Source organism: Suncus etruscus, chromosome 4 (assembly GCF_024139225.1).
Source record: "Suncus etruscus isolate mSunEtr1 chromosome 4, mSunEtr1.pri.cur, whole genome shotgun sequence".
Taxonomy (NCBI): Eukaryota; Metazoa; Chordata; class Mammalia; order Eulipotyphla; family Soricidae; genus Suncus; species Suncus etruscus.
The window spans coordinates 84,323,876-84,349,199 of record NC_064851.1 but is presented as its reverse complement, the minus strand read 5'-3'; the positions used below and the strand labels follow the sequence as shown (position 1 = coordinate 84,349,199).

The 25,324-nt window shown below is 34.9% G+C and overlaps 2 protein-coding genes across 3 annotated transcripts in view; both read left to right on the top strand.

The window, feature by feature from the left end:
• Positions 1-25,324, top strand: part of HS3ST5 (heparan sulfate-glucosamine 3-sulfotransferase 5) — a 214,077-nt gene that overhangs the window by 34,507 nt on the left and 154,246 nt on the right. The gene's annotated exons all lie outside the window — the stretch shown is intronic.
• LOC126005902 (60S ribosomal protein L15-like) lies at positions 24,489-25,022 on the top strand. Its single transcript, XM_049771224.1, has one exon. The coding sequence runs from the start codon at positions 24,489-24,491 to the stop codon at positions 25,020-25,022; it is 534 nt and encodes a 177-aa protein (XP_049627181.1).

Genomic DNA, 25,324 nt, shown 5'->3' with positions numbered 1-25,324 from the left:
GCCCAAAATGAATATTAATGAAATTCAATAGATAACTTTGACAGGGAACAAAGAAAGCAACAAACAGGTGGTATACAAAGAGAGTAGAGAAGGATAGCAGGCAGTGAACTGGAAATACTCCCAGTTTGCAAAAGGGACTTTAAGGAAACAGTACAGAACCCCACAATGGTTAGTGAGAGCTAAGATAGCAGCCCTGAAAACTCAACCCATTCTAACTAGATATATAACCTCTCAGATATGGAATTTAAAGTGGAAATTTGGAGAATGTTTAATGAACTCAAGGAAACTGTGAAACAGACAATTAATAAACATGAGAGGCTATGAATAAGAGTGAAAATGTGAAAACTACAGTTTCTTTAATCACTCCTCTGTTGTTGGGCACCTGAGTTGTTTCCAGAGTCTGGCTATTGTAAATAGCAGGATGAGCAATGGGTTCCAGAATGCATTTTGTGTCCCAAGATTATATCACTGGAAGTGATATTGCTGGATCATATGGAAGCTCAATTTCCAGTTTTTTGAGGAATATTCATATTGTTTTCCAAAAAGGCTGGACTAGACAGCATTCCCACCAGCAGTGAATTAGAGTTATTTCCCCCCTCCCCATATCCCTGCCAACACTGATTGTTCTTGTTCTTTGTGATATGTGTCTATCTCTGTGGTATGATATAGTAGCTCATAGTTGCTTTGATTTGCATCTCCCTGATGACTAGTGATGTGGAGCACTTTTTTCATATGCCTCTTGGCCATCTTTATTTCTTCTTTGAAGAAATGTCTGTTCAACTCTTCTCCCCATTTTTTGATGAAATTAGAAGTTTTTCCTTATTAAGGTCTGTAAATACCTAACATATATCTAACATAATCTAAATTAGCTCCTTATCAGATGGGTTTTGGGTGAATATCTTTTTTTCCCATTCTCTGCTTGGCCTTTGTATACTAGTCACTTTCTTTTTGAGAAGCAGAAGCTTCTCAGTTTAATGTAGTCTCATTTGTTTATTTCTGCTTCCATTTGCTTGGACAGTGGTGTTTCCCCCTTGAAGTCTTAATGTCATGGAATGGTTTGGTTATGTGTTGTTCTATATACCTTCTAGTATCAGTCTTTAATCAAGGTGTTTAATCCATTTGGATTTGACTTATGTGCATGTTTTTATAGAGAAGACTGAGTTCTTATTTTATGTATATGGTTGACTAATTATCCCAATACCACTTGTTAAAAAGGCTTTTCTTGCTCCATTTGCATATCTTACCCCTTTATCAAAAATTTAATTACTTGTATATCTGAGGGTCATTTTCTAAATACTCAGGTCTCATTTCATTTATCTGTGGATTCGTCTTTATTCCTATACCAAACTGTTTTAATGACTATTGCTTTGTAATACAATTTAAATTTGGGTGAAGTGATGCTTCACATTTTCATTTTCCTACCTAGTCATGGGAATTTATTGCTCCAAATACATTTCAGTAGTGTTTGATTGACTTCTTTGAAGAATTTCATAGGTATCCTTAGTAATATTTCATTAAATCAATACAACGAGGAACTTAATCAAATCAGAAATAAGAGAAGAAAAATCGCAAAAGACACCACAGAAATTCAAAACATCAGAGATTACTATGAAAATCTCTATGCCACAAAACAAAATAACCTAAAAGAAAGCAAGAAATTCTTGGGCTTCTATAGCCTCCCAAGACTGAACCAAGATACTATGGAGTACCTAAAAAGAATTATCATTATCAAGGAAACCAAAATTTTAATCAAAAATTTTCCCCAATACTAAAGCCCAGGCCCAGATGGATATACTATTGAGTCCTTTCAAACCTTTAAAGAAAAGATACTGTCAGTCCTTTTAAGGCTCTTTCAGAAAATTAAAGAAGCAGAAACACTCCCAAACAGTTACAAGGTAAACATTTCCCTGAAACCAAAAACAGATGGCACAATGAAAGAGAATTATAGACTAGTGTTTCTAATGAATATAGATGGAAAGATTGCGACAAAAATCCTCAACAAATAAAATCTAACAATTTATCATGAAGGTCATATACAATGACCACATAAGATTCATGCTAGAGGTGAAAGGATAGTTTATGCAAGTCAGTCAATATAAAATACCATGTCAATATAAGAAATTAATAACTCATGTGGTCATTATCAGTATAAATCAAGAAATAAGTTAACAAAATCAAGTACGCATTTATGATAAAAACTCTTAATAAAATGGGAATTGAAGGAACTTTTCTCAATATAGTCAAACTTATGACAAGACTACAGAAAACATTATTCTCAATGGGGATTAATACTAAAACCCTTTCCTCTAACATCAGGCACTAGACAAGGTTGCCCACTCTTACCTCTTGTATTCAAGATATTCCTGGAGAGTTAGCTGTTGCTCCAGGTGCAACAATGGGATGTAAGAAGAGGAAGAAATTGTCTGTGCAGTTGAGATATTTTTGTGGTAATTTTTGGCCTGACGTAATTGAGATCCACATCAGAGACAACAAGGCTGCGAGAAGCAGAGCCAGAGGATTTAGGACCCAGAAGCCACATCAACAGCACCCAGCTGAGAAACAGAATCCAAGTCAAAGAGCCAGTGGAGCTCCATTGCTGTGAACTCCTCCTAGTCAAAGAATACTAGCATAAGACATAGGGGCGGGGTGGGGGTGGGGGTGTGATTGGTGGTGGGAATGTTGCACTTATGAAGGGGGATGTTCTTTTTTTTATAACTAAAACCCAACTACAAACATGTTTGTAATAAAAAAAATGGAGAAACAATCCATGTTTAGGGAATGAAGATGGTAATTCTGATGACCCAAAAAGTACCAACCTATTTACATTCCTGATAAGGACTTTAGAAAATAAATATATTATTCATAAATTTCAAGGAAAGCATGGAACAAACTGAACATGCCATAATAAGAATCAAGAAGATCTGAGAGTAGAAATAGAAAATTTCAAACTGAAATAACAGAGCTAAAAAGCTTGGTTGTGAAATGAAATCCTCACTAGAAAACCTTTCCAATAGAGTAATAGTGGAAGAAAACTACCACTCCAGAATCAGTGATCTGAAAGATGAGATGCATAACAACTCCTAAAACAGAAAAGGTTGGAAAAGTGCCTCAAAACAAATGATCAGACAATAGGAAAAGTCCTCAAAGAATGTGAACAGACGAAAACAGAAATATTTAATAAACTCAACAGAAACAACATAAGAATCATTGGAGTCCCAGAGACACAGAAAGAAAACTTCCATGGAGTATCAACAATCAAGGGTATCATCACCGAGAAATTGCCAGACCTAAAGGATGCATGCAAGCAAATCCTACATGCCTGATGAATAACAGCCAAAAAAAAAGTGCCAAAGAAAAGCATTTCAAGATTTATTGGAGGGGCTAGAGAGGTGGCGCTAGAGGTAAGGTGTCCGCCTTGCAAGTGCTAGCCAAGGAAGGACCGCGGTTCGATCCCCCGGTGTCCCATATGGTCCCCTCAAGCCAGGGGCAATTTCTGAGCGCTTAGTCAGGAGTAACCCCTGAGCATCAAACTGGTGTGGCCCCCCAAAAAAAAGATTTATTGGAAATACTTGTTATAAAAGTCTGGCAAGAAATAATATATAAAGGAATACAGATAGAAAAATAACCCATCCTTTTACTATTCGCAGATGGCATTAATTATCCTATATTTAAAAAACACTAAAAGTGGGGCCAGAGTGGTAGCACAGTGGTAGGGCATTTGCCTTGCACGTGGCTGACTCTGGAGGAATGTGGGTTTGATCTTTGGCATCCCATAAGGTCCCCCAAGCCAGGAACGATTTCGCCATATATGGCGAAGAGGGAGGAAGAGCAGGAAGAGGAAGTGGAAGAGGAGGAGAAAGTGGAAGGGAGGAAAGGGGGAGGAGTGAAGGAGGAGGAGGAGGGGTTGGAAGAAGAGGGGAGTGGGAGGAAGAGAAGGAGGAAGAGGAAGACGAGAAGGAGAAGGAAAGGGAGGAAGAGGAAGAAAAGATACTAAAAGCTGCCAAAAACAGCTCCCTAGAAACAATAGACTTGTATAATAAAGTGATAGGCTACATAATTAATGTGCAAAAGTTCAGGATTTCCTATTTGCAAATAAATAGAAGAGAAAGAGATTTTTTTAAAACTCCCATTTATAATTTTGCCTCAAAAATCAAGTACCTAGGAATCATTCACAAAGAAGTAACAGTTGTACACAAAGAATACTATAAAACATTACTTAAAAGAATAAAAACAATCAGTGCTGGGGGAAGAAGAGAGAAAGCAACTGTCATTCACTATTAGTGGGAATGCCATCTAGTCCAGTCTTTCTGGAAAACAATATGGAGATTCCTCAAAAACTGGAAATTGATTTTCCATATTATCCAGCTATAACACTCCTAGGTATATACCCTAGGAACACAAAAATACAATACAAAAGTTTCTTCTTCACATCTATATTCATTGCAGTTCTGTTTACAGTAGCCAGACTCTGGAAACAACCAAGAAGTTCTTCAACAGATAAAAGGTTAAATAAACTGTGGTACATATACACAATGAAATATTATGAAGCCATCAGGAGAAATGAAGTCATGAAATTTTCCTATACATGGATGGACATGGAATCTATTATGCTGAGTGAAATAAATCAGAGGGAGAGAGATAGATGCAGAGTAGTCTCATTTATCTATGGGTTTTTAGAAAAATAAAATACATTGTAGTAATGCCCAGAGGCAATGGAGATGAGACTGAAAGAACTGACTTATGATATGAAGCTCACTACAAAGAGTGGTGAGTGTAGTTAGAAAATAACTACACTGACAACTATTATGACATTGTCAGTGAGAAAGAAGTAGAATGCTAGTCTCAAATACAGGTGGGGTGGTTGGATATTGGGGGCATTGGCGATCAGAATGTTGCACTGGTGAAGGGGGGTGTGTTCTTTATTGACTGAAACCCAATCATGTCTGTAATCAAGGTGGTTAAATATTTAAAAAAAATATACTACTTAAAGAGAATATAAGTAAATGCAAACACATCCACTGTACACATATTGACAATATTAACTTCATAAAAATACCAGTATTCTCCAAAGCATTATACAGACTCAATGCAGTCACTATTGGGATTTTTATGATATTTTACAAAAAAAATAGATCAAACATTTTGAAATTCATTTGGAAAAAGAAAAGAACCTCTAATAACCAAAGCATCTTCAGCAAAAGAATGCTAGGACACATCACTTTGTCTAACTTCCACTTTTACTATAAGGTTGTAGAAATACAAATAACATGGTAATGGAATAAAGACATTATCCTGTCAGTGATGAAAAATCCATAACAGTCAGGTATATGGTTGGTTAATCTTCAGTTAAAGAGAAAAAGTATATGAAGTGGAGCAAAAAATAAAATGCCTCTTCAACAAGGATGCTGAGAAAACTGTTAGCCACATGAAAAATAAAATAAGTCAGACCTTTTTCTAATGTCTTTCACACAAGTCAAATAAAAAATGATTAAATATCTTGATATCAGACCTGAATTCATAAAGTACATACAGGAAAATATAGATAGAAATCTTCATGACTTTGAAAGTAGAGACAGCTTTAAAGATGAAACTGTGAATTGTCTTCTTATGGTCATTTTATAATCTCATTCCTTGTACTGTTGGTAGTTTTTTCATAATCACATAAATTCTTCTGTAGTTTCTCCTTTTTTAAGGGCTCTACCTTTTCCAAATGGGGCTTGAATTTATGCTTCTGGGTAGTTTTTCAATTTCTTTTTATCTCCAAAGAGTTTAGGATTTGTGTTTTAAAGAGATGTCTTCATACCCTTGTGCTACTTCAATGATAGGAAATTTCTTAAATTTTATTATTTCCCAAAATTGCTAGTACCCCCACACTTCACACACATCTGCCAGAAATATATTGGTAAAGTAAAGAGTGACAGAGGTCTAGTTGAGCAAATTGCTTCCATCTATCTATTCAACCCATCATGTCTATCAGTTTTCGGAGAAATGTTTGTCTTGGATCAGGACTGGTAAAGTCAATCACAGATACCTATACTAGAGGGCATTCATCCCATTTTCCCCATGAGGCAACTCTCAAACTGTGCTTAGAGACCACTTTTTCTGCATGACATGGGAGATGATCCCTGCCACCTGATTTTTCTAGGAGCTATGAATTCAGACTGGATTAAATAATTGTTCCTTGTAGGAAAGGAAGTCTGTCCTAATCTCAGCACAAGTGTTCTTGGTCTTTTGCCTTTCCTTCAGAGAAAAGAATTTCAAGAGGAAGCAAAATAGGGAATAATGAATTTTTCATTCAATGAAACTTACTTAAAAAGATCTGTGAGAAAAGAAAAGAAATATGTATTCAAGAGAGGGCGCAGCGCAGCTTTCTCTAAAGTGGAAACAACAAGCAAAATTACATAGAGACAGGTAAGCAAGTTAAATATTCAAGGGAAAATATGAGCTTAAAGATCAAGCCTCATTATGTATTTCTTAAATGGACTACATGACAGATTCAGTTTTGAATTTAGTAACACAAAAAACATTTTCTTACAGATAATAGTTTCTATGAATATTTTACAAAGCAAAATTTTGTTTTAAAACAACAAACCTATATACTACTTTTTCTCCAGTGAAGAATTTGCCATCAGAGTTCAGGTTACAGCTTTTGAAAGAACCTGAAATGTAAGCACCTTAATTTCTGAGAAACATAATCTTAGGAGAAAATTATGTAGTATACACAAGAAACAAGCTTCGAAATTGGTTAATGCTTGGAGCCAAAACGGAAGGTGCGTTGGAGGGACTGTGGTGCATAGAACAAGAAAAAGTATTAACATTACCACAAAATGGAGATAAAATCTGCCATTTCATTAACATCCATCATCCAGTTATTGGGAAGACATCATCATTATCATAACTTGGAACCATCTTTCTTTATGCAACACATTTAATTAAGCATGAATCAATTCACTTCACTTATTGTCTCTTTAATGAAAGAAGAAACCTACATTTATAAATATATGTATCCATATATTTGTGTACATGTATGTGTACATGGCATTGTATAAAAACTATAAGTAAGACAATAGTAAGTGAGGAAACAAATGTATTTAAAATATTTTTAATTAGGGGCCGGAGAGATAGCACAGCTGCGTTTGCTTTGCAAGTAGCCAACCCAGAACCTAAGGTGGTTGGTTCGAATCCCGGCATCCCATATGGTCCTCCGTGCCTGCTAGGAGCTATTTCTGAGCAGATAGCCAGGAGTAACCCCTGAGCACTGCCGGGTGTGGCCCAAAAACCAAATATATATATATATATATATATATATATATATATATATATATATATATATATTAATACCATTAATTGTGATTTAAAATTCAGAAGGAGTAGAAGAAATATCACAAATCATGGACATATATTTTGAAGAACTTCCCTTCAAAGGAAAATATAGTACATTACATTCGATGAAATCCTTGTTAGTTCAAATTTTCCTTGTCCCAATTTTTTATTTAATTTATATTTATATAAATAAATTTATATAAATAAATAATATATAAATACATAAATTTATATAAATATATTTATATTTAAATTTATATTTCATTCTATTAGACCACCAGTAAGTCTGGACCAAATGCATTTGTCAACAGTTAGTCATTTTTTAAATTTGACCACAGCTGCAAATAGCAGTTTTGCATGAATACCCCTTCATTGGGCAACAATAAAATGACCTTAACCATTCAAGAATCTATTCAAATAACTAATATACATTTTAAGTAGAAACCAGACAGAAGGCAAAATTAAGCATCAAGAACATCTTTGTTGTTATTGGAAGACTTAATTTTAGCCAAGCTGATGCATAGTACCTGCTAAGGTATCTTCACAATAACAGTGTTCTAAGAGTTCAAAAGACTGCATACTTGACTTTATGTTATGATAGCAAAGAAAATTTATTATCCTATATTTGGAGACATCTACATTGGCCCAAGTCCAGATATTTTAGACAATTATTGAAGCCTTATTCGGATGAGAAATAAAAAAGAATTATACATGATAGTGATTACTCAGTAAACTGTTTATTAGCTCTAAAGATTTTACAATTTTTATGTCACAGGGATGAAAATAATTCTTATATTAACTACCTTCTGAACCCCTAATAAAGTAACTAAACAATAATTTTGTTCGGTTTGGTCTGAGGGCTACATCTACATCATCTGACTATGCTCAGGGAAATGCTAAGTTCTTTGCTCAGGAGCAGTTTCTAGTAATGCTTTCAGAAACATACTATGCCAAGGATTAATCCTAGGTCCTCCATGTAAAATTTTTTTGCTTGAACTCAGCCATTTGAGCTCTCTCACGGTACAAAATTATTTTAAAGGAATATACTTAGAAAAATAAAAGCCCAGGATAAGAGGCAATAGCAACAAACTTTAAGCTGAAAAGCAGATAGACTTTGATACTTATAGAAAAAATCCTAAAACAAATCTTAAAATCCTAAAAATATTTGCAGAGTACAAATTTGTAAATACTTGACTTACATTGGAGTTTAAATATTAAATATTGAAATCAATCACCTTCACTAATCTTAATACACTGGAAATCAAAATTTTTCTGAAAGGAACTTTCACATAGCATTTTGGAGAATCATTATAACTCAAAAAAAAAAACTAGTCACTTCTTGGTATTTGGGCTATATATAATATGTACCATCTATTCTTATCAGTTTAGTATCAAATATATAATTTGAGGATAGCTCAGTTCATTTCATTCATCAACCTGGTAATGCAGTACCTCCAGAAATGTAGAAAAGAGAAGAGAGCAGAAAGAAGGGGAAAGAAAGGAGAGGAGGGTAAGAGGAAAGGTAAACCTATGTATACAAAGAAAGGAATTCCTTAAGGAAACAACCTGTTCAAATCTCACTAGAGTAAAGAAAAGATTTGATCCAATTTTTATATGCTCACCAACTTTTTACACATAGCTGTGAATAAATAACAATATACCAATGCTTACTTTTAGTAAAATAATCTAATTGACATGCAGAGCAAAACAAGATAGTAACATTTTGCCAGGAATAGAAAGTACATACAGAAATAAAAAAGACAATATTTCACTTGAGTGGATGTGAAGAATATTAAATAGTCATGTTTGGAAAGCAAAACTAAAAACTGTACTTGGAAGTAAAAATTATATTAGGGGAAAATTACAGGCTAAATTAAAGAGATAGGGAAATAGTTCAAGACATTCAAGAAAGTGGAGGATAGAAAACCTTCAGTAAATGATCCTGGGAAAAACAAAAAGTTACACAGAAATAAATTAAGCTTGCACCAGAGACTAAAATTAACTCAAATGGCTATGTGATGGTGTTAGATCCTAAATTATAAAATTAATTAAATAAAGCATAGGCAAACAGTGCATGATAACTGGTTTAGTTAGTATATTTAGCAACTCAACTCCAAGAACAAAGATAACAAAGCAAAAATAAATAAATTGATTATATCAAACAAAAATGCTTCTGTACAATGCAAAAACCTATCATTAAAATGGAAAGGCTTTATACTAAGAAAGATATAATATTTAATATCATATATCTTATGAAAGGTACAAAAATATCATGGAGCATTAATGTTCCACATCACTAATCATCAGGGAGATGCAACCAAAACAACTATAAGGTACCACCTCACACCACAGAGATTGGCACACATCACAAAGAATGAGAACAAAGAGTGTTGGCGGCGATTTGGAGAGAAAGGAACTCTTATCCACTGCTGGTGGGAATGCCCCCTAGTTCAACCTTTATGGAAAGCAATATGGAGATTCCTCCAAAAACTCGAAATCGAGCTCTCATACGATCCAGCTATACCACTCCTATGAATATACCCTAGGAACACAAAAATACAATACAAAAATCCCTTCCTTACACCTATATTCATTGCAGCACTATTTACCACAGCAAGACTCTGGAAACAACCAAGATACCCTTAAACAGACGAATGGTAAAAGAAACCGTGGTACATATACACAATGGCATATTATGCAGCTGTCAGGAGAGATGAAGTCATGAAATTTACCTATACATGGATGTACATGGAATCTATTATGCTGAGTGAAATAAGTCACAGAGAGATAGAAAAAACGCAGAATGGTCTCACTCATCTATGGGTTTTAAGAAAAATGAAAGACATTCTTGCAATAATAATTTTCAGACACAAAAGAGAGAAGGGCTGAAGTTACAGCTAACCTCATGAAGCTCACCACTAACAGTGATGAGTTTAGTTAGAGAAATAACTACATTTTGAACTATGCTAATAATGAGAATTTATGAGGGAAATAGAAAGCCTGTCTAGAGTACAGGCGGGGATTGGTTGGGGAGGAGAGAGATTTGGGACATTGGTGATGGGAATGTTGCACTGGTGATGGTGATGTTTTTTACATGACTAAAACCCAAACACAATCATGTAGGTAATCAAGGTGTTTAAATAAAATATATATAAAAATATCATGGACTAAAACTAAAATACAGCTAACAAGAGTGTGACAAAATATTTGCACTCAACACATCAATAAAGGGTTGGTATCTAGGATATACAGAGATTATATACTCACAAAGATTAACTCCCTTTCCAAATCTAAAAACACCACTAAAATTGTGAAGAAGAAATAAACAGACACCTCTCTGAGAAACAGAAAAAGATAGCCAACAGGTACATGAAAAAATTTTCATCATCTCTTACCATTAGAGAAATCCAAATCAAGGGTAATACAAATCAAAATACTGGGAACAATTTGTGTTCAAAAAGTTACTCTCATCCACTGCTGGTAGGAATGCTGTGTAGTTCATCCAGATGGAAAGTATGGAGAGTTCTCAATAAACTCAGAATAGAGCTTCTATATAATCAAAAATATACACATATGTATATGTGTATATATAGTCAATTCGACTTAGGGGTGGCTATATTCAGAAAAGAAAACATTCTATCTAAATGGCATGCAAACCACTATTAATCACAGCACTCAGTTCTATAGCTAAGAGTTGAAATCAACCTAGATATCCAACAACATATGAGTGGATCATGAAGATGTGGTACATATATACAAAGGAATACGACATAGTTGTAAGATATGATGCAGTCAGTCATGCAATTCACTGCAATGTGGATGGAACTGGAAGATAATATGTAAAATGAAAGAAGCCATAATAAAGATAAGTATAAAATGATATAATTTAGATGTGATATTTAGAATAACTGCATGAAGAAATGCAATGGATTAAATGTAGATTGTCTATAACACTCTTATCCCCAGACTATAGTGAGTGAGGACAGAAATTGAGTTGAGAAGGAGAAAGATAGATGTGAAATAATGGAAGACAGGGGCCAATGTAACTCAGGTGCATAGATGGTGTTAAGAAAGGACAGAACTAAATATCCCAGGTACAGAGTCAACAACAATGAAATTATGAAATCCAAACTTTAATAACCAAACTTTAAAAAGTGCCTATTATGATGGAAGGCTGGGGCAGGAGCAAGGAAGGTAGTGGTGGTATGTGATAAACTCTGGAAACATTGGTGGAGGGAGGTTGATACTGATGGTGCTATGGGTGCTGAATATTGTATATCTAAATATTGACTGAGTAACTTAGTAAATCACAATGTTTTAAATAAAAAACATTAAAATACTTCTGGTAGTGCTTTGGAGAGTATGTGGAATGCCAGCGATTGAACACAGGTCATATATGTCTATGTCTATGTACAAGACAAATGCAAGACAAAACTCCTTACAATCTCTAAGACCAAGCTTCTTAGAATATTTTTCAGGAAAATGCCAATAAATATTGTATATATGTATATAACCATATATATTGAGTTCAACATATTCTCATTCATTTTGAATAAGTTTTGCATTTATTGTAAATAAAAAACTATCATACTAAATAATATAAAATATTTTATTAGCTTAAAATGCTTTATTAGCTAATTCACTTGTGAAAAACAATATTGCAAGATAAATTATAAGTATGCTTATGAAACTATGAAATAACTTCCCTCAATAGTAACCATTAAATTTATGATGGTATATGTATATAAAGCACTGACACATACAGTCAAGATTTCTTAAGTTAACTAAAGAAAGAATATTTGAGTTAAGTGATCTATTTTTGCTTAAAATTAAAAAGAATAAATAAATACTGTGTTTAAAGTGTTCACACAACTTCACCAGGACTATTTGACATTTTAGTCATATTTATAATGATGAAGTTTACAACAATGTTTGTTTGGGGGGGGTTTATTTTATTTTTGTTTTTTTTCAGGCCACACACCGTTTCATGCTCAGGGATTACTCCTGGCTAAGCGCTCAGAAATTGCCCCTGGCTTGGGGGGACCATATGGGACACCAGGGGATCGAACCGCAGTCCTGATCCTTGGCTAGCGCTAGCGCTACCTTGCCAGCCCCTACAACAATGTTTTTAAATCTTGGTACAGGTCATGTTGCCATGTACTTTCTACTCTTCTATAGGATTCACTGCCACCCAACTGAAGCTTAATGCAAGTTCAGAGAGTAATGCTGTAGTTACTTAAGAGAGATTGTCATGAGTTTCATTTTTCCCTCTGGTTAAAAAAAAACTTTATAATAACTAGGTCAGAATACTATTTCTAATTCTAAAATCTTACTGTAAAATTTCAGTAAGACCATGGATCAGTATAGAAGTGAACTTCTCCTGTGGTTCTTGTATACTCAAAACAATTTTCCAAGTCTATGTAGTGTAATCACATAGCTATGGTTATTATTATAGAAAATTATATAGCACTAACATAACAGTAATAAAATTTCCTTTTGGGAATCAAGATATAAATAGGATATGGTAGAATTAACATAAATTTTAAAAGTATATATTGTGAATATCAACATTTTCCCAGGTTACACAATTAGAAAAATAATTTACATGGAGATCTTATATAATCTAAGGTTCTATTTTCTGAGTAATGCAATTCTATTCAGAGGATGGCCAGAACGAAGAATCTGGAAAGATAACCAAATATCCAGAAGTTAGATTTTTTTTTTCTTGAGGAGTTATTTTAGTGCCTTGTATATATCTTAGTTGTTAAACTTAATATCTATTATTACATATATTACACACACTCAGGATTATTAGATAATAATGTCTAATATTAGGGTTAATATTTAAAATTTATTATATTATTAATATTTAAGATATATTATATGTAGATATAAGGATATAATTTTATTTATATCTAGTATTATATAATATTACATATTAATCAGATGAGTTTTGAATGGACAATTTCTCCCATTCCATGGATAGTCTTTATTTTTATATTTATGTCACCATTTCCTTTGAGTGTAACAATCTCTCAGTTTAATGTAGTCCCATTTGCCTTTGTTTCCACTTGCTTGGCCCATGCTGTTTCTCCGTTAAAGATGCCTTTAGCTTCAGTGCCATGGAAAGTTCTGCCTATATTTTCCTTCATGTATTTATGGCTTCAGGTTGATACAAAGTCTTCAATGCATTTTGATTTGACATTGGCATTATATAGAGGTCTGAGTTCACATATTTGCATGTAGTTTGCCAGTTTTCTCTGAGAAGAAATGAACAGACATTTTCTCAAAGAAGAAAAACAAGTGGTGAAACACCACATAAAACCAATGCTCTATATTGGGCCAGAGCAGTGGCACAAGCGGTAAGGCATGCTTTGTCCATGCTAGCCTAGGAGCGATTTCTGAACACATAGCCAGGAGTAACCCCTGAGCATCACCGGGTGTGGCCCAAAACCCCCCCAAAAAAAGTTCTACATCACTGGTCAACAGGAGGATGCAAATCAAAACACCGATAAGATATTATCTCACACCACAGAGACTGGCACACATCACAAAAAGCAAGATCAGTACTGGTGTGGATGTAGGAGAAAGGAACTCTCATTCACTGCTAGGGGGACTACAAATTAGTCCAGCCTTTTTGGGAAACAATATGGATATCTCTAAAAAAATAAAAATAAACTATCTAAAATTGAACTCCCATATGATCCAGCAAAACTACTCCTAAGGATATACTTTAGGAACACAAAAATCACAATACAGAAAAGTCCTTTGCACTTTTATGTTCATAGCAGCACTATTTACAATAGTCAGAGTCTGGAAACAACCTAAGTGCATGAGAACAGATGAGTGGTTCAAGAAACTATTATATCTACACAATAGAATGCTACATAGCTGTAAGGATAAATGAAATAATTATATGCATGGATGGATAAATATAGAGATTTTTGGGGGGGCCACACCCAGTGATGCTCAGGGGTTACTCTTGGCTGTGCACTCAAAATTGCTCCTGGCATAGGGGACCATATGAGATGCTGGGGATCAAACCAAGGTCCGTCCTGGGTCAGCTGTGTGCAAGGCAAGCACCCTAAGCTATGCTACCACTCCCCCACCCCCTTTTTTGGATATGGAGTCTTTTATGCTGAGTAAACAAGTTAGAGGAAGATGGTTAGACATAGAATAATCTCACTCAGTTGTGGAATACAAGAAAACTAAAGATAGTGTGGTAATAATATCCAGAGACAACAAGATGAGTGCCAGGAGGACCAGCACATTGTAAAAAGTTTGCCAGAAATCTTAGAGCAGTGCAGTTAGGATAGAGAAAGGATCACTATAACAGTGATAGTTGGAACTGATCAATCTGGACAATAACTGGGTTTTGAAAAGAGATAAAGTGATATGTACAGTATCTCTTCATTAATAAGAATGTAAACCAATATCTGAAGGGGAAAAAATGGATGAGAGAGAGTAAAAGAGAGAGGAGTCATATTCCTGCCTCAGAGGAAGGCAGGGTGGGAGGGAAGCTGGGAATATTGGTGGCAGGAAATGTTCATGAGTGAAGGGTGGTGTTCATTTTAACCCAATCATGAACAACTTTGTAATCATGGAGTTTAAATTAAAAGGGAAAAAAAGGACTATGCAGACTATTGTCATAGACAGCCTCAATAGAATGACTTGAGTTTGATCAATTCTTCGGAGTCAATATGTATTTGACCAATACATTTATTTATTTATTTATTTATTTATTTATTTATTTATTTGACCAACACATACATTTAATTCTGAAGTGAATGAAATTGAAATGTTGAAATAACCTAAACAGTGACAAAATAACATTCTTAAAAGTATAACAGTGAATCATGGGGCCGGTGTGGTAGCGCAGCTGTAGGGCATTTGCTTTGCACATGGCTGACCCAGGATGAACCTGGGTTCGAAAACCGGTGTCTTATGGTCCACCAAGCCAGGAGCACTTTCTGAGTGCATAGCCAGGAGTAACTCCTGAGCGTTAATGGGTGTGGCCCCAAAACAAAAACAAACAAACAAAAATATAACAGTGAAAATGTAACAGCTGAAAATATTTGGCTATTGTTGAACCCAGAACAGATGATGTACCAAATTATTTAAATGCATTCCCCACAAAATATTTAAACCCTAGGTTCAAGTATGAATGTATTAAAAAAAAGAGTTTCACATTTAAAACCTAGGATACACTAGGTGAATTCACATAGAAGATTCTATGCGAGTACACAGGTATAGAAGGCATTTTTAAAATATGCTAACAATCCACTGTCCTTCTGCAAGCAGGGCAAACATGCCTTACCTCCATGCTATATCTCTGACCCCAGTTGATGTGTTTCTCTTCCTTTTTACATTCCTTCTCTTAAATTAATATTTATATCCTCTAACAGGGGTCCTCAAACTTTTTAAACAGGGGGCCAGTTCACTGTCCCTTAGACCATTGGAGGGTCTGACTATAGTAAAAACAAAACTTATGAACGAATTTTTATGCACATTGCATATATCTTATTTTGCAATGAAGAAACAAAACAGATACAAATACAAAATGTGGCCCGTGGGTCATAGTTTGAGGACCACTGCTAGAAGGACTCCACCCATTCTTTGCTTGTTTGATTCTTACCCCCATTTTATTTATTCTTTTTCTTCTCAAACAGAACCACATAACTTGAACCAACTTGTTCCACCTTTCAATTTGAGGGGGAAACAATGGAGGGCACCAAGACCAAAGAGGTGTATGATCACTCAGTAGTAATAAAAATGGTCGGACCTAAATACCAAACGCAATCCAATGACAACAGAATCAATACCCAATCTACCACAAGAGAGACACAGAGGGGACAATGTATACTAGCAGTCTGAGGGAGGAATGTGGGATGCATGCTAGGAACAAGGGTAGAGGGAGGACAACTTTGGTGGTGGGAATTCCAGTGACCTAATATCAATATGTACTTAAAAATTACTGTGAAAGATATGTAATACACTTTGGTCAAAATAAAAATAAAAAAGTTTATTAGAAATTCAAAAAATATATATATATATGCTAACCAAAAGAGAGGCATCATCAGAACCTAATATCTCAGATAGACTTCAGCTTCCGGAACTGTAAGAGAATATATTTGCATAATTCATTGTACAACCACTCAATTTATGGTAATTTCTATGGTAACCTAAGACAAAACCAGAAAAATAAACTGGGCATACTAGGGTACTGAAGTAAAGTTTATATCATGGAGCAGTACAGGTTATAAAACTAGAGTGAGAATATAACTTAGATAAAATTCGGGATCTGAATACAAGATAAAATTCTTGTGTGGCTAAAACAAAATTCTCTAGCAAGTATGTTTGTGCATGGTTTTAACATGCCAGGTATGAGTTTAGCTTTTGATCTTTAACTAAATTACTTTTTTTGGGGGGGTCCTTTGTTTTGGGGCCACATCTGGTGGCATTCAGTGGTTACACCTGGCTGTGTGCTCAGAAATTGCTCCTGACAGGCTCAGAGGACCATATGGGATGCCGGAGATGGAACCCAGATCTGTCCCAGATTGGCTGCATGCAAGGCAAATGCTCTATCGCTGTGCTATCACTCGGGTCTCATGGAATTACTTTCTATTTTAGGAAAGATTTTAAGTTTCTTACTAAACTTATTATAATACAATATTTCTCTATTAATCTTAAATGATAAATGTTTGTTTTTAATAACATGGTAAGGATTAAATGATTAGTACTTGACTCAGTATCTGGCACATACTAACATCTTAGTGAACTGGAATCTCTCAATATTTATCAAAGTCAAAGACTTGTACTTTAAACTGATATATCCGTTTGTCTATACTTGACATAAATTTTTCATACTTTCTGACAGGCAAGGAACAGTGCAGTGAAAAAAGGAAAAGGAAAACAAAAGATACACTCATGGAATTACATTCCAGAGAGTGTTCACAAATCAAATGATAAGAGCTTGAGCCTCAGGTTAATAGGCCCCAGTCATGTTCCATAATCTAAATTTATTCTTGGAAGCTCATGGTCTAAATGTACGGGGGTGGTGTGGGAAGGAAACAAACAATAGCTTGTTACATAAATATTTTAATTCTTTTTCAAAAATGCAGAAAGGACTATTTGACATGACATTTTGTAGAAAAGTAATAATTAGCTATACTCTATAAAAAGTATTTTTTCTCTTTCATTTTCTTTTCCAAAAAGATAGGCTTTATAAGTTTTCTACTGAAATGAAGTACACCTTGTTCTAAGTATTGTCACCCAAATCCTTTATTTGCTCTTTGAAATTGTATCTCTTAAAGATTTCAGCCTGACCAAAAAAAAAAAAAAAAAAGAACAACAACAACAACAGATTTTGAAACAAACTGGGAAATCAGAGCTTTCACTGGCACTTTTCTGAATGGGACCTTTTTCCATTGCTATTCCTAAACTTCTTAAAATTTGTTTAAAACTGTATTGAACCAAATCCTTTATTTGCTCTTTGAAATTGTATCTCTTAAAGATTTCAGCCTGACCAAAAAAAAAAAAAAAAAAAAGAAAAAGAAAAAAGAAGAACAACAACAACTGATTTTGAAACAAACTGGGATATCAGAGCTTTCACTGGCACTTTTCTGAATGGGACCTTTTTCCATTGCTATTCCTAAACTTCTTAAAATTTGTTTAAAACTGTATTGAACAATTCAACAAAGGTGCACACTCATTTCCTGTTCCTATCCATCTTTTCCATTTGATTCAGAAGAACAGCAAAATGTGTGGATCATTGTTGCATAGATAGTTGCAGATTTTTCTTTATTTTATGACCAGTGACCATAGTGTTTTTATGGTAATTCTTTCATGACATACATGCAAGTATTATTGATAAATGATTTTGATTGTAAGAAACCATTTGTAGCAGGACAGCCCCTGAAGAGGTTGACTGATGGAGGGATGGAGAATGAGGCCCTTTTCTTCCAGCTCGGAGCACGTGTCTGCCACCCTGTCTAGCCCACGGTTCTGAGGTGAAACGGCGGGTAAACAGCTCGCAGACAGTCAGGCTCGTGGAAATATTTGCTTTATTCGGATGGACAAAACTGAAGTCCAAAGACTCAGCTTCAGTTCCAGCCAGCAAAAAAGCCCCCGCCTTCCACAGACCCTTGCTCTTATAGTCCAGAGTCAGGTCCCACCCAATGGTGGGATCAGATACCAACCAATGGTGGAAGCAGAATCAGGTCCTACCCTAGGGTGGGGGCAGAATGCCAGGTCACACCCTAGGGTAGGGCACAGATTAGGGTGAGCAACATAGTAATCCCCCAAAATATTTACATACACAACACCATTTTCACATCCAAAAATTCATTCTTCAAGACATAGCTTTGCATTGACAGTGCAATAAACTGGTTACATTTTTGTTGCCTTAAATATTATTTTCCTTGATTTTTAACTACCATAATTCATCATAATATAATCTCTTACCAAAATAGCTACAAAAGGACTGTATCAACAGTTGTCTGTTTCTGTATGCTTAAAAGAAAAGAAAAATGAGAGCATTTTTTTACTCTAAGTGACTATGTGATGTAGTAAACAATTAGTAGAAACAGTGCTTAAAGCAAATTGTACTAATTACAAAATTATTTTCACAATAAATAAAAATTTGACATTTCTTTTACCAAAGAAATTTCTAAGTATTCCCATTTTGAAAATTACAGAAGTGTCTTTATAGGAAATTTTTATTTTGTTATTATTAAGGAAACATGGTCATTATAGGTTATAATGTCAATGTTTATGCTTTTGGCACTCAATATCATTGGATAACCACAATTAAGATTTCAAAAGCTTCAGTTTTCATGTCATTGCAGTTTACCTCATCTTCCCTCTCTTCCACCCCATTTGGTAACCTTAGTTCTATTGTCAGAGTCCAAAGATTTAATTTCTTTGCAAATAAACTATAAATTTCCTTCCTCCCTCTCTCCTTTTCTCTCCACTTCCTTCCTCACTTCCTCCCTTCCTTCCTTCCTTTTTTCCTTCCTCTCTCACTTCTTCCCTTTCTTTCTTTTTTCCTCCCTCCCTTCTTTGCCTGTTTGTTTCTCATAAATGAATGAAGTTATTCTGTTTTCTCTCTGACTTACTTTAATTAACAAGACATGTTCTAGTTTTTTACAAGTTATCCAAAGCAATGTTTTATGTTTTCATATAGCTATGTAGTATTTCATTGTATTAACTGGATTATATTTTTCTCCATTAAATTGTCATTGGGCATTTGGATTTTATCTAGATCTTAGTAATATAAATAATGCATCAATGAACTTAGGTATACATACATTTTTGATAAAAAATGGTTTACTGTTTTTAATTACTTTAAGCATCATATATACAAAAATTTTCATGATTGAGTCTAAGTTATAAAATGTGTATTACTCTTCATCAATGCGCATTTCCCATCACCAATGTCCACAGATTCTACCCTCTACAACCTGCCTCTGGGGCAGGCATTCTACTTCTCTCTTGGCATCTCTTTACTACTTATTATTTCTCTCTAACTCTCTCATTCTCTCTTTTCCTTTTCTGTGGTTTGCACTATTGTTAATGAAAGGGTATTGTGCATGTCAATTTATCCCCTTTACCCACCTACTTCTTGTTCAGAAAGATCAGTTCCAACTAACATTTTCATAGTGTACCCTTCTTTATCCTAAATGCACTCACCTCTATTTAGGCCAAGCTTCCTACCATGAACTTGTCCTTCTAGCCCTCATATTTATTATATTTGGATATTAGTTAGCATACTGTCTTATTTTTCTTGTATCCCACAAATGAATGATATTATATATATATATATATATATATATCCCTCTCCTTCTGACTTGTTTCACCCAGAATAGTACTCTCCACATGCATATGTAATCAAATGTAATGCCTTAATTTTTCCTAACTGCAGTGGTTTATTCCATTGTGTAGATGTACCACAGTTCATTTGCCACTCATCTGTTTTCTAGAACTAGGTCGTTTCCTTATTTTGGCTAGTGTAAATAAAGCTACAACAAACAATGTAATACAGAGGGCTTTTCAGAATGGTGGTTTTGAATTCCAAAGGAATATCTCTAGAAGTGGTATTGCTGAATCATTGGGGAGCTCAATTTCTAGCTTTTTGAGGAATATCGGGATTGTTTTCCAAAACGGTTTAACAGTCTACATTCAAAATTAGCAGTGAATGGGAGTCCTTTTCACCTGACGTCATGCCAACACTGATTGTTCCTGTTCTTTGAAATTTTTGCCAGTCTCTGTGATGTGTTGATACCTCATTGTTTTGATTTGCAGCCCCTTATGATTAGTCATGTGGAGCACTTTGTGTCTTTGGCTATCTCTTGATTCTCTTTATTTTTGTGCGGGGTTAGATGTGTTGTTTTTTTTTAATTTTGTTTTTTGTTTCCTTGTTTATGGTATTTTGCTAAGCTTTACCAGTGCCTTGGATATCTTGGATGTTAACCTTTTATTACATAGGTATTTAGTGAATAGTTTCTCCAATTCTGTGTGTAGTTTTTGAATCGTAGTCTCCATTTCCTTTGAGTTGCAGAAACTTCTTATTTAATGTACTCCCATTTGCTTATATTTGCTTCAACTTGCTTGACAAGTGGTGTTTCATCCTTGAAGATGCCTTTAACTTCAATGTCATGAAGTGTTCTGCCTATATTTTCCTTTATATATCTTACAGTTTCAAATTTTTATTAATGTCTTAATCTATTTTGATTTTATCTTTGTGCATAGTTTTAAAGAGAGGTCCAAGTTCACTTTTAAGTATGTATTTGAGCAGATTTTTTCCTTCCCCCACTTTGTATTTCTTGCCCCTTTATCAAAGAATAATTGATCATGTACCAGGGTATAAATCTCAAAATATTCATGTTTATTCCACTGACCTTATAATTTGTCTTTATTCCACAGCTTTGCTGTATAATGACTTATGCATTATAATAGTGTTTGATGTTGGGGAAAGTGATGCCTACCTTCTTATTTTTCCTAAGGATTGCTTTACGTGTTCATGGAGGTTTATTATTTCATATGAATTTCAAGAGTGTGTGATTTATTTATTTGAAAGTGTCATGAGTATCCTTATAAAGATTGCATTGAAATTGTACAATACTTTGGGAAGTTATGCCATTTTAATGATGTTAGTCTTCCCAGTCTATGAGCAGAGTGTATGTTTCATTTCCAGTGTCTCTTGTATTTATTAAAGTAGTTTTATAGTTTTCTTTATACATGTATTTCATCTCATTAAATCAAGTTCAAGGTACTTGATTTTCTAAGGCACAATTGCGAATTGGAGTATTTCCTTAATATATCTTTATTCTGTCATAATTTTATATAGAAAAGCCATGGATTTTTGCATTTATATTTTGTAGCCTGCATCATAACTATACAAATCTATTATATTCAGATTGCCTTTTTTTCTAGACATTAAGATTTTCTAAATATAGTATCATTTCAACTACAAACAGTGAGACCTTGACTTCTTCCTTTCTTCTTTTTTTTTTTTTTTTTTGGTTTTTGGGCCACACCTGGTGATGCTCAGAGGTTACTCCTGGCTATGTACTCAGAAATCACTCCTGGCGTGGGAAACCATATGGGACACCAGGGGATCATACTGTGGCCCTACCACCTGCACCACTGCTCCAGCCCCTACTTCTTCCTTTCATATATGGATGCCCTAAATGTATTTTTCTTACCTAATTGCTAAGTACTTCCAGAACTATATTCAATAGTAGTGGTGAGAGGGGACAACCTTGTCTTGTGCAAAATCTTACAGGAATGGCTTTTGATGGTTCTCTATTGAAATAAATGCTTGTTATAGGCTTGTGGTAAGTATCTTTGATATATTGAGAAATATTTCTTCAATCCCCATCTTTTGGATGGTTTTTATCATGAGCAGATCCTGAACTCTGTCAAATGCTTTCAATGCATCAACTGCAATGGTCATATGATTTATATATTTTCTTTTGTTAATATGGTATATTATATTGGCTGGTATACATATGTTAACTCATCCTTGTATCACTGAAATGAATCTTATTTGGTCATGATGTATTACCATTTTTTTTTTTTGGTTTTTTGGGCCACACCCGTTTGATGCTCAGGGGTTACTTCTGGCTAAGCGCTCAGAAATCGCCCCTGGCTTGGGGGGACTATATGGGATGCCACGGGATGGAACCAAGGTCTTTCCTTGGCTAGCGCTTGCAAGGCAGACACCTTACCTCTAGTGCCACCTCGCCGGCCCTGATGTATTACCTTTTTGATGAGCTGTTGGGTTCTATTTGCTAGAGTTTTGTTGAGGAACTTTGCATCTGTGTTTATCAAGGATATTGGCCTGTAATTATATGCTTTGTGTTATTTCTGTATGCTTTCTGTATCAGGGTGTTGTTAGCTTCATAAAAGCTATTTGGGAGTGGTTATGTTTTTTGTTTTGTTTTTGTTTTGTTTTGCTTTTTCAATTTCCTGGAAGAGCCTTAAAAGGATTGGCAGTAAGTCCTCTTTAAAGGTTTGAAAACAATTTGCTACTGAAACTATCTGAGCCTGTCCTCTTTTTTAGGGTGAAGACTTTGATTAACATTTGAAATTGCTCAGTAATGTTAAGTCGATTTAGGTATTCAAGAACATCTTGGTCCCATGTATAAAACTGATTCTTAGGCACTTGATTTTGTGGGCACAGTTGAAAATATGATTGCTTCTTGATTCCTTTATCTTCTAGTTTATAGTTTGTATATAAAAATGCAACTAATTTTTATGGGTTGATTTTGACCTGCCATTTAACTGTATATGTTTGTAATTTATATAGATTTATTGCAATGCCTTTTAAAAATACAGTGGCATTTAAGGCATTGAAGCAAATTAATATAATGCTTTGTATCAGATTATCTTTTTAAAAATATTAATTATTTCAATCCATGAATATTGAATAGTTTTCCTTTTCTTCATATCACTTCCTTCCACTTTTGTAGTTACATAGTTTTGATATATTGAATTTTCTTTATGAAGTTGATTCTTAGGCACTTGATTTTTGTGGGTACCTTTGCTTCTTGATTATTTTATCTTCTAATTTATAGTTTATAAATAAGAATGCAACTAATTTTTATTCATTGATTTTGAAATACCACTTTACCATATACATTTTTTATTTATAAAAATATAAATCTGATGAAGATCTAAAAAAACTGTGGCAGATAGAAAGACTGACAATGCTCCTCTTTGACTCATAAGAGCCATTTTCACCCCAGGTCAATGTTCTCTGAAGGAAATAAAACACCAGGATGAGGGAAATTAGAAACTCACATGAAGGGACTGGAGAGATAGCATGGAGATAGCATAGTGCTTGCCTTGCATGCAGAAGGTTGGTGGTTCGAATCCTGGCATCCCATATGGTCCCCTGAGCCTGCCAGGAATGATTTCTGAGCATAGAGCCAGGAGTAACCCCTGAGCACTCCCGGTTGTGACAAAACAAAACAAAACAAAAACCAACAAAAACACCTCACATAAAGGCCTTGCCAACAAAGTAACAGCTTTTGAGAACAGAATCAGTGAGCTAGAAGATGAGCTGTATAGCACCTACATACAAGAGGAGAATTTGGCAGTCTTAAAATAAACAGAAGATAAAAAAAAACTCTCAAAATAAATTAACAGACAAAAATAGAACTTTTGTATAAATTCAAAAGAAAAAAACATAAGAATCATTGGATTTCAGAGATAAAAGAAGAAAATGCCTATGAAAAATCAACAGTAAAAGACAGGACTATTGAAAAGTTCTCAGAGCTGAAGAGTGCATACACCCATATCCTGGATAACTGAAGAATATTAGCTAAAGGAGACCCAAATAAAAGCACACCAAGATACATCTTAGTCACAATGATGAAAACCGTAGAGATAAATTACTAAATACTGCAAGATCAAAAGAATAAATTTCATATAATCATTCTTAATATTTGCAGCAGATTTATGACAAGCAACCCTTCAGAGCGAAGGCAGTATCTAAGATACATAAAGCACTAGTAGAGCCTAGCAAGAAAAAATATAACATATGGTTCATCCAAAAATGGGAAGAAGAGCCCTTTTCGTTTGGTGGCAGCCATCAGTGAGCCAAGATGGTCACGGACAAGTAGATTCAGGAGCTCTTGAGGAAGTAGCAGTCGGATGTGATGCGATTTCTCTTGCGAGTGAGCTGCTGGCAGTATCGCCAGCTCTCAGCTCTGGACTGGACTCCGAGGCCCACCTGGCCGGATAAGGCGCACAGGCTGGGATACCAGGCCAAGCAAGGTTATGTCATCTACCGCATTCATGTGCACCTTGACTGTCGCAAATGGCTGGTGCCCAAGGGAACAACGTATGACAAGCCCGGTATCAACCAGCTCAAGTTTTCCCAGAACCTTCAGTCTGTGGCTGAGGAACGAGCTGGATGCCACTGCGGGGCTCTGAGAATCCTGAATTCTTACTGGGTTGGTAGAGGTTCTACATACAAATTCTTCGACGTTATCCTCATCGATCCATTTCATAAAGCTATCAGAAGAAATCCTGATACCCAGTGGATCACAAATCCAGTCCACAAGCACAGAGAGATGCTAGGGCTGATTTCTGCAGGCCGCAAGAGCTGTGGTCTTGGAAAGGGTCACAAATTCTACCACACTATTTGTGGCTCTCACAATGCAGCTTGGAGAACGCACAATACTCTCTAGCTCCACCTTTAACGCTAAAAACTAACAGTTGTAAAATTCTAATAAACAGCTTAGGACAGTCATGTCTGCTTACAGATGTTCTTTATTAATTAGTCTGCAGATTATTTTTTGAATGTATTGCCAAATTATGAAACTTAAGTGCAATAATGTTTGAGGATTGTGTTTGGTGTATCTAGTTTCCAGTAAGATGAGTTCTTTTGACTTTGCTTTATCTGATTAGAGAGACAATGTCTCCCTATGTTAAAATGTCTTTTGGTATATTAGGTATACAATAAATTCTGTAAAAGAGAAGTGGGAAAAAA

Excerpts from the sequence above, each read along its gene's own strand:
- LOC126005902 (XM_049771224.1), top strand. The coding sequence starts at position 24,489 with ATGCGATTTCTCTTGCGAGTGAGCTGCTGGCAGTATCGCCAGCTCTCA.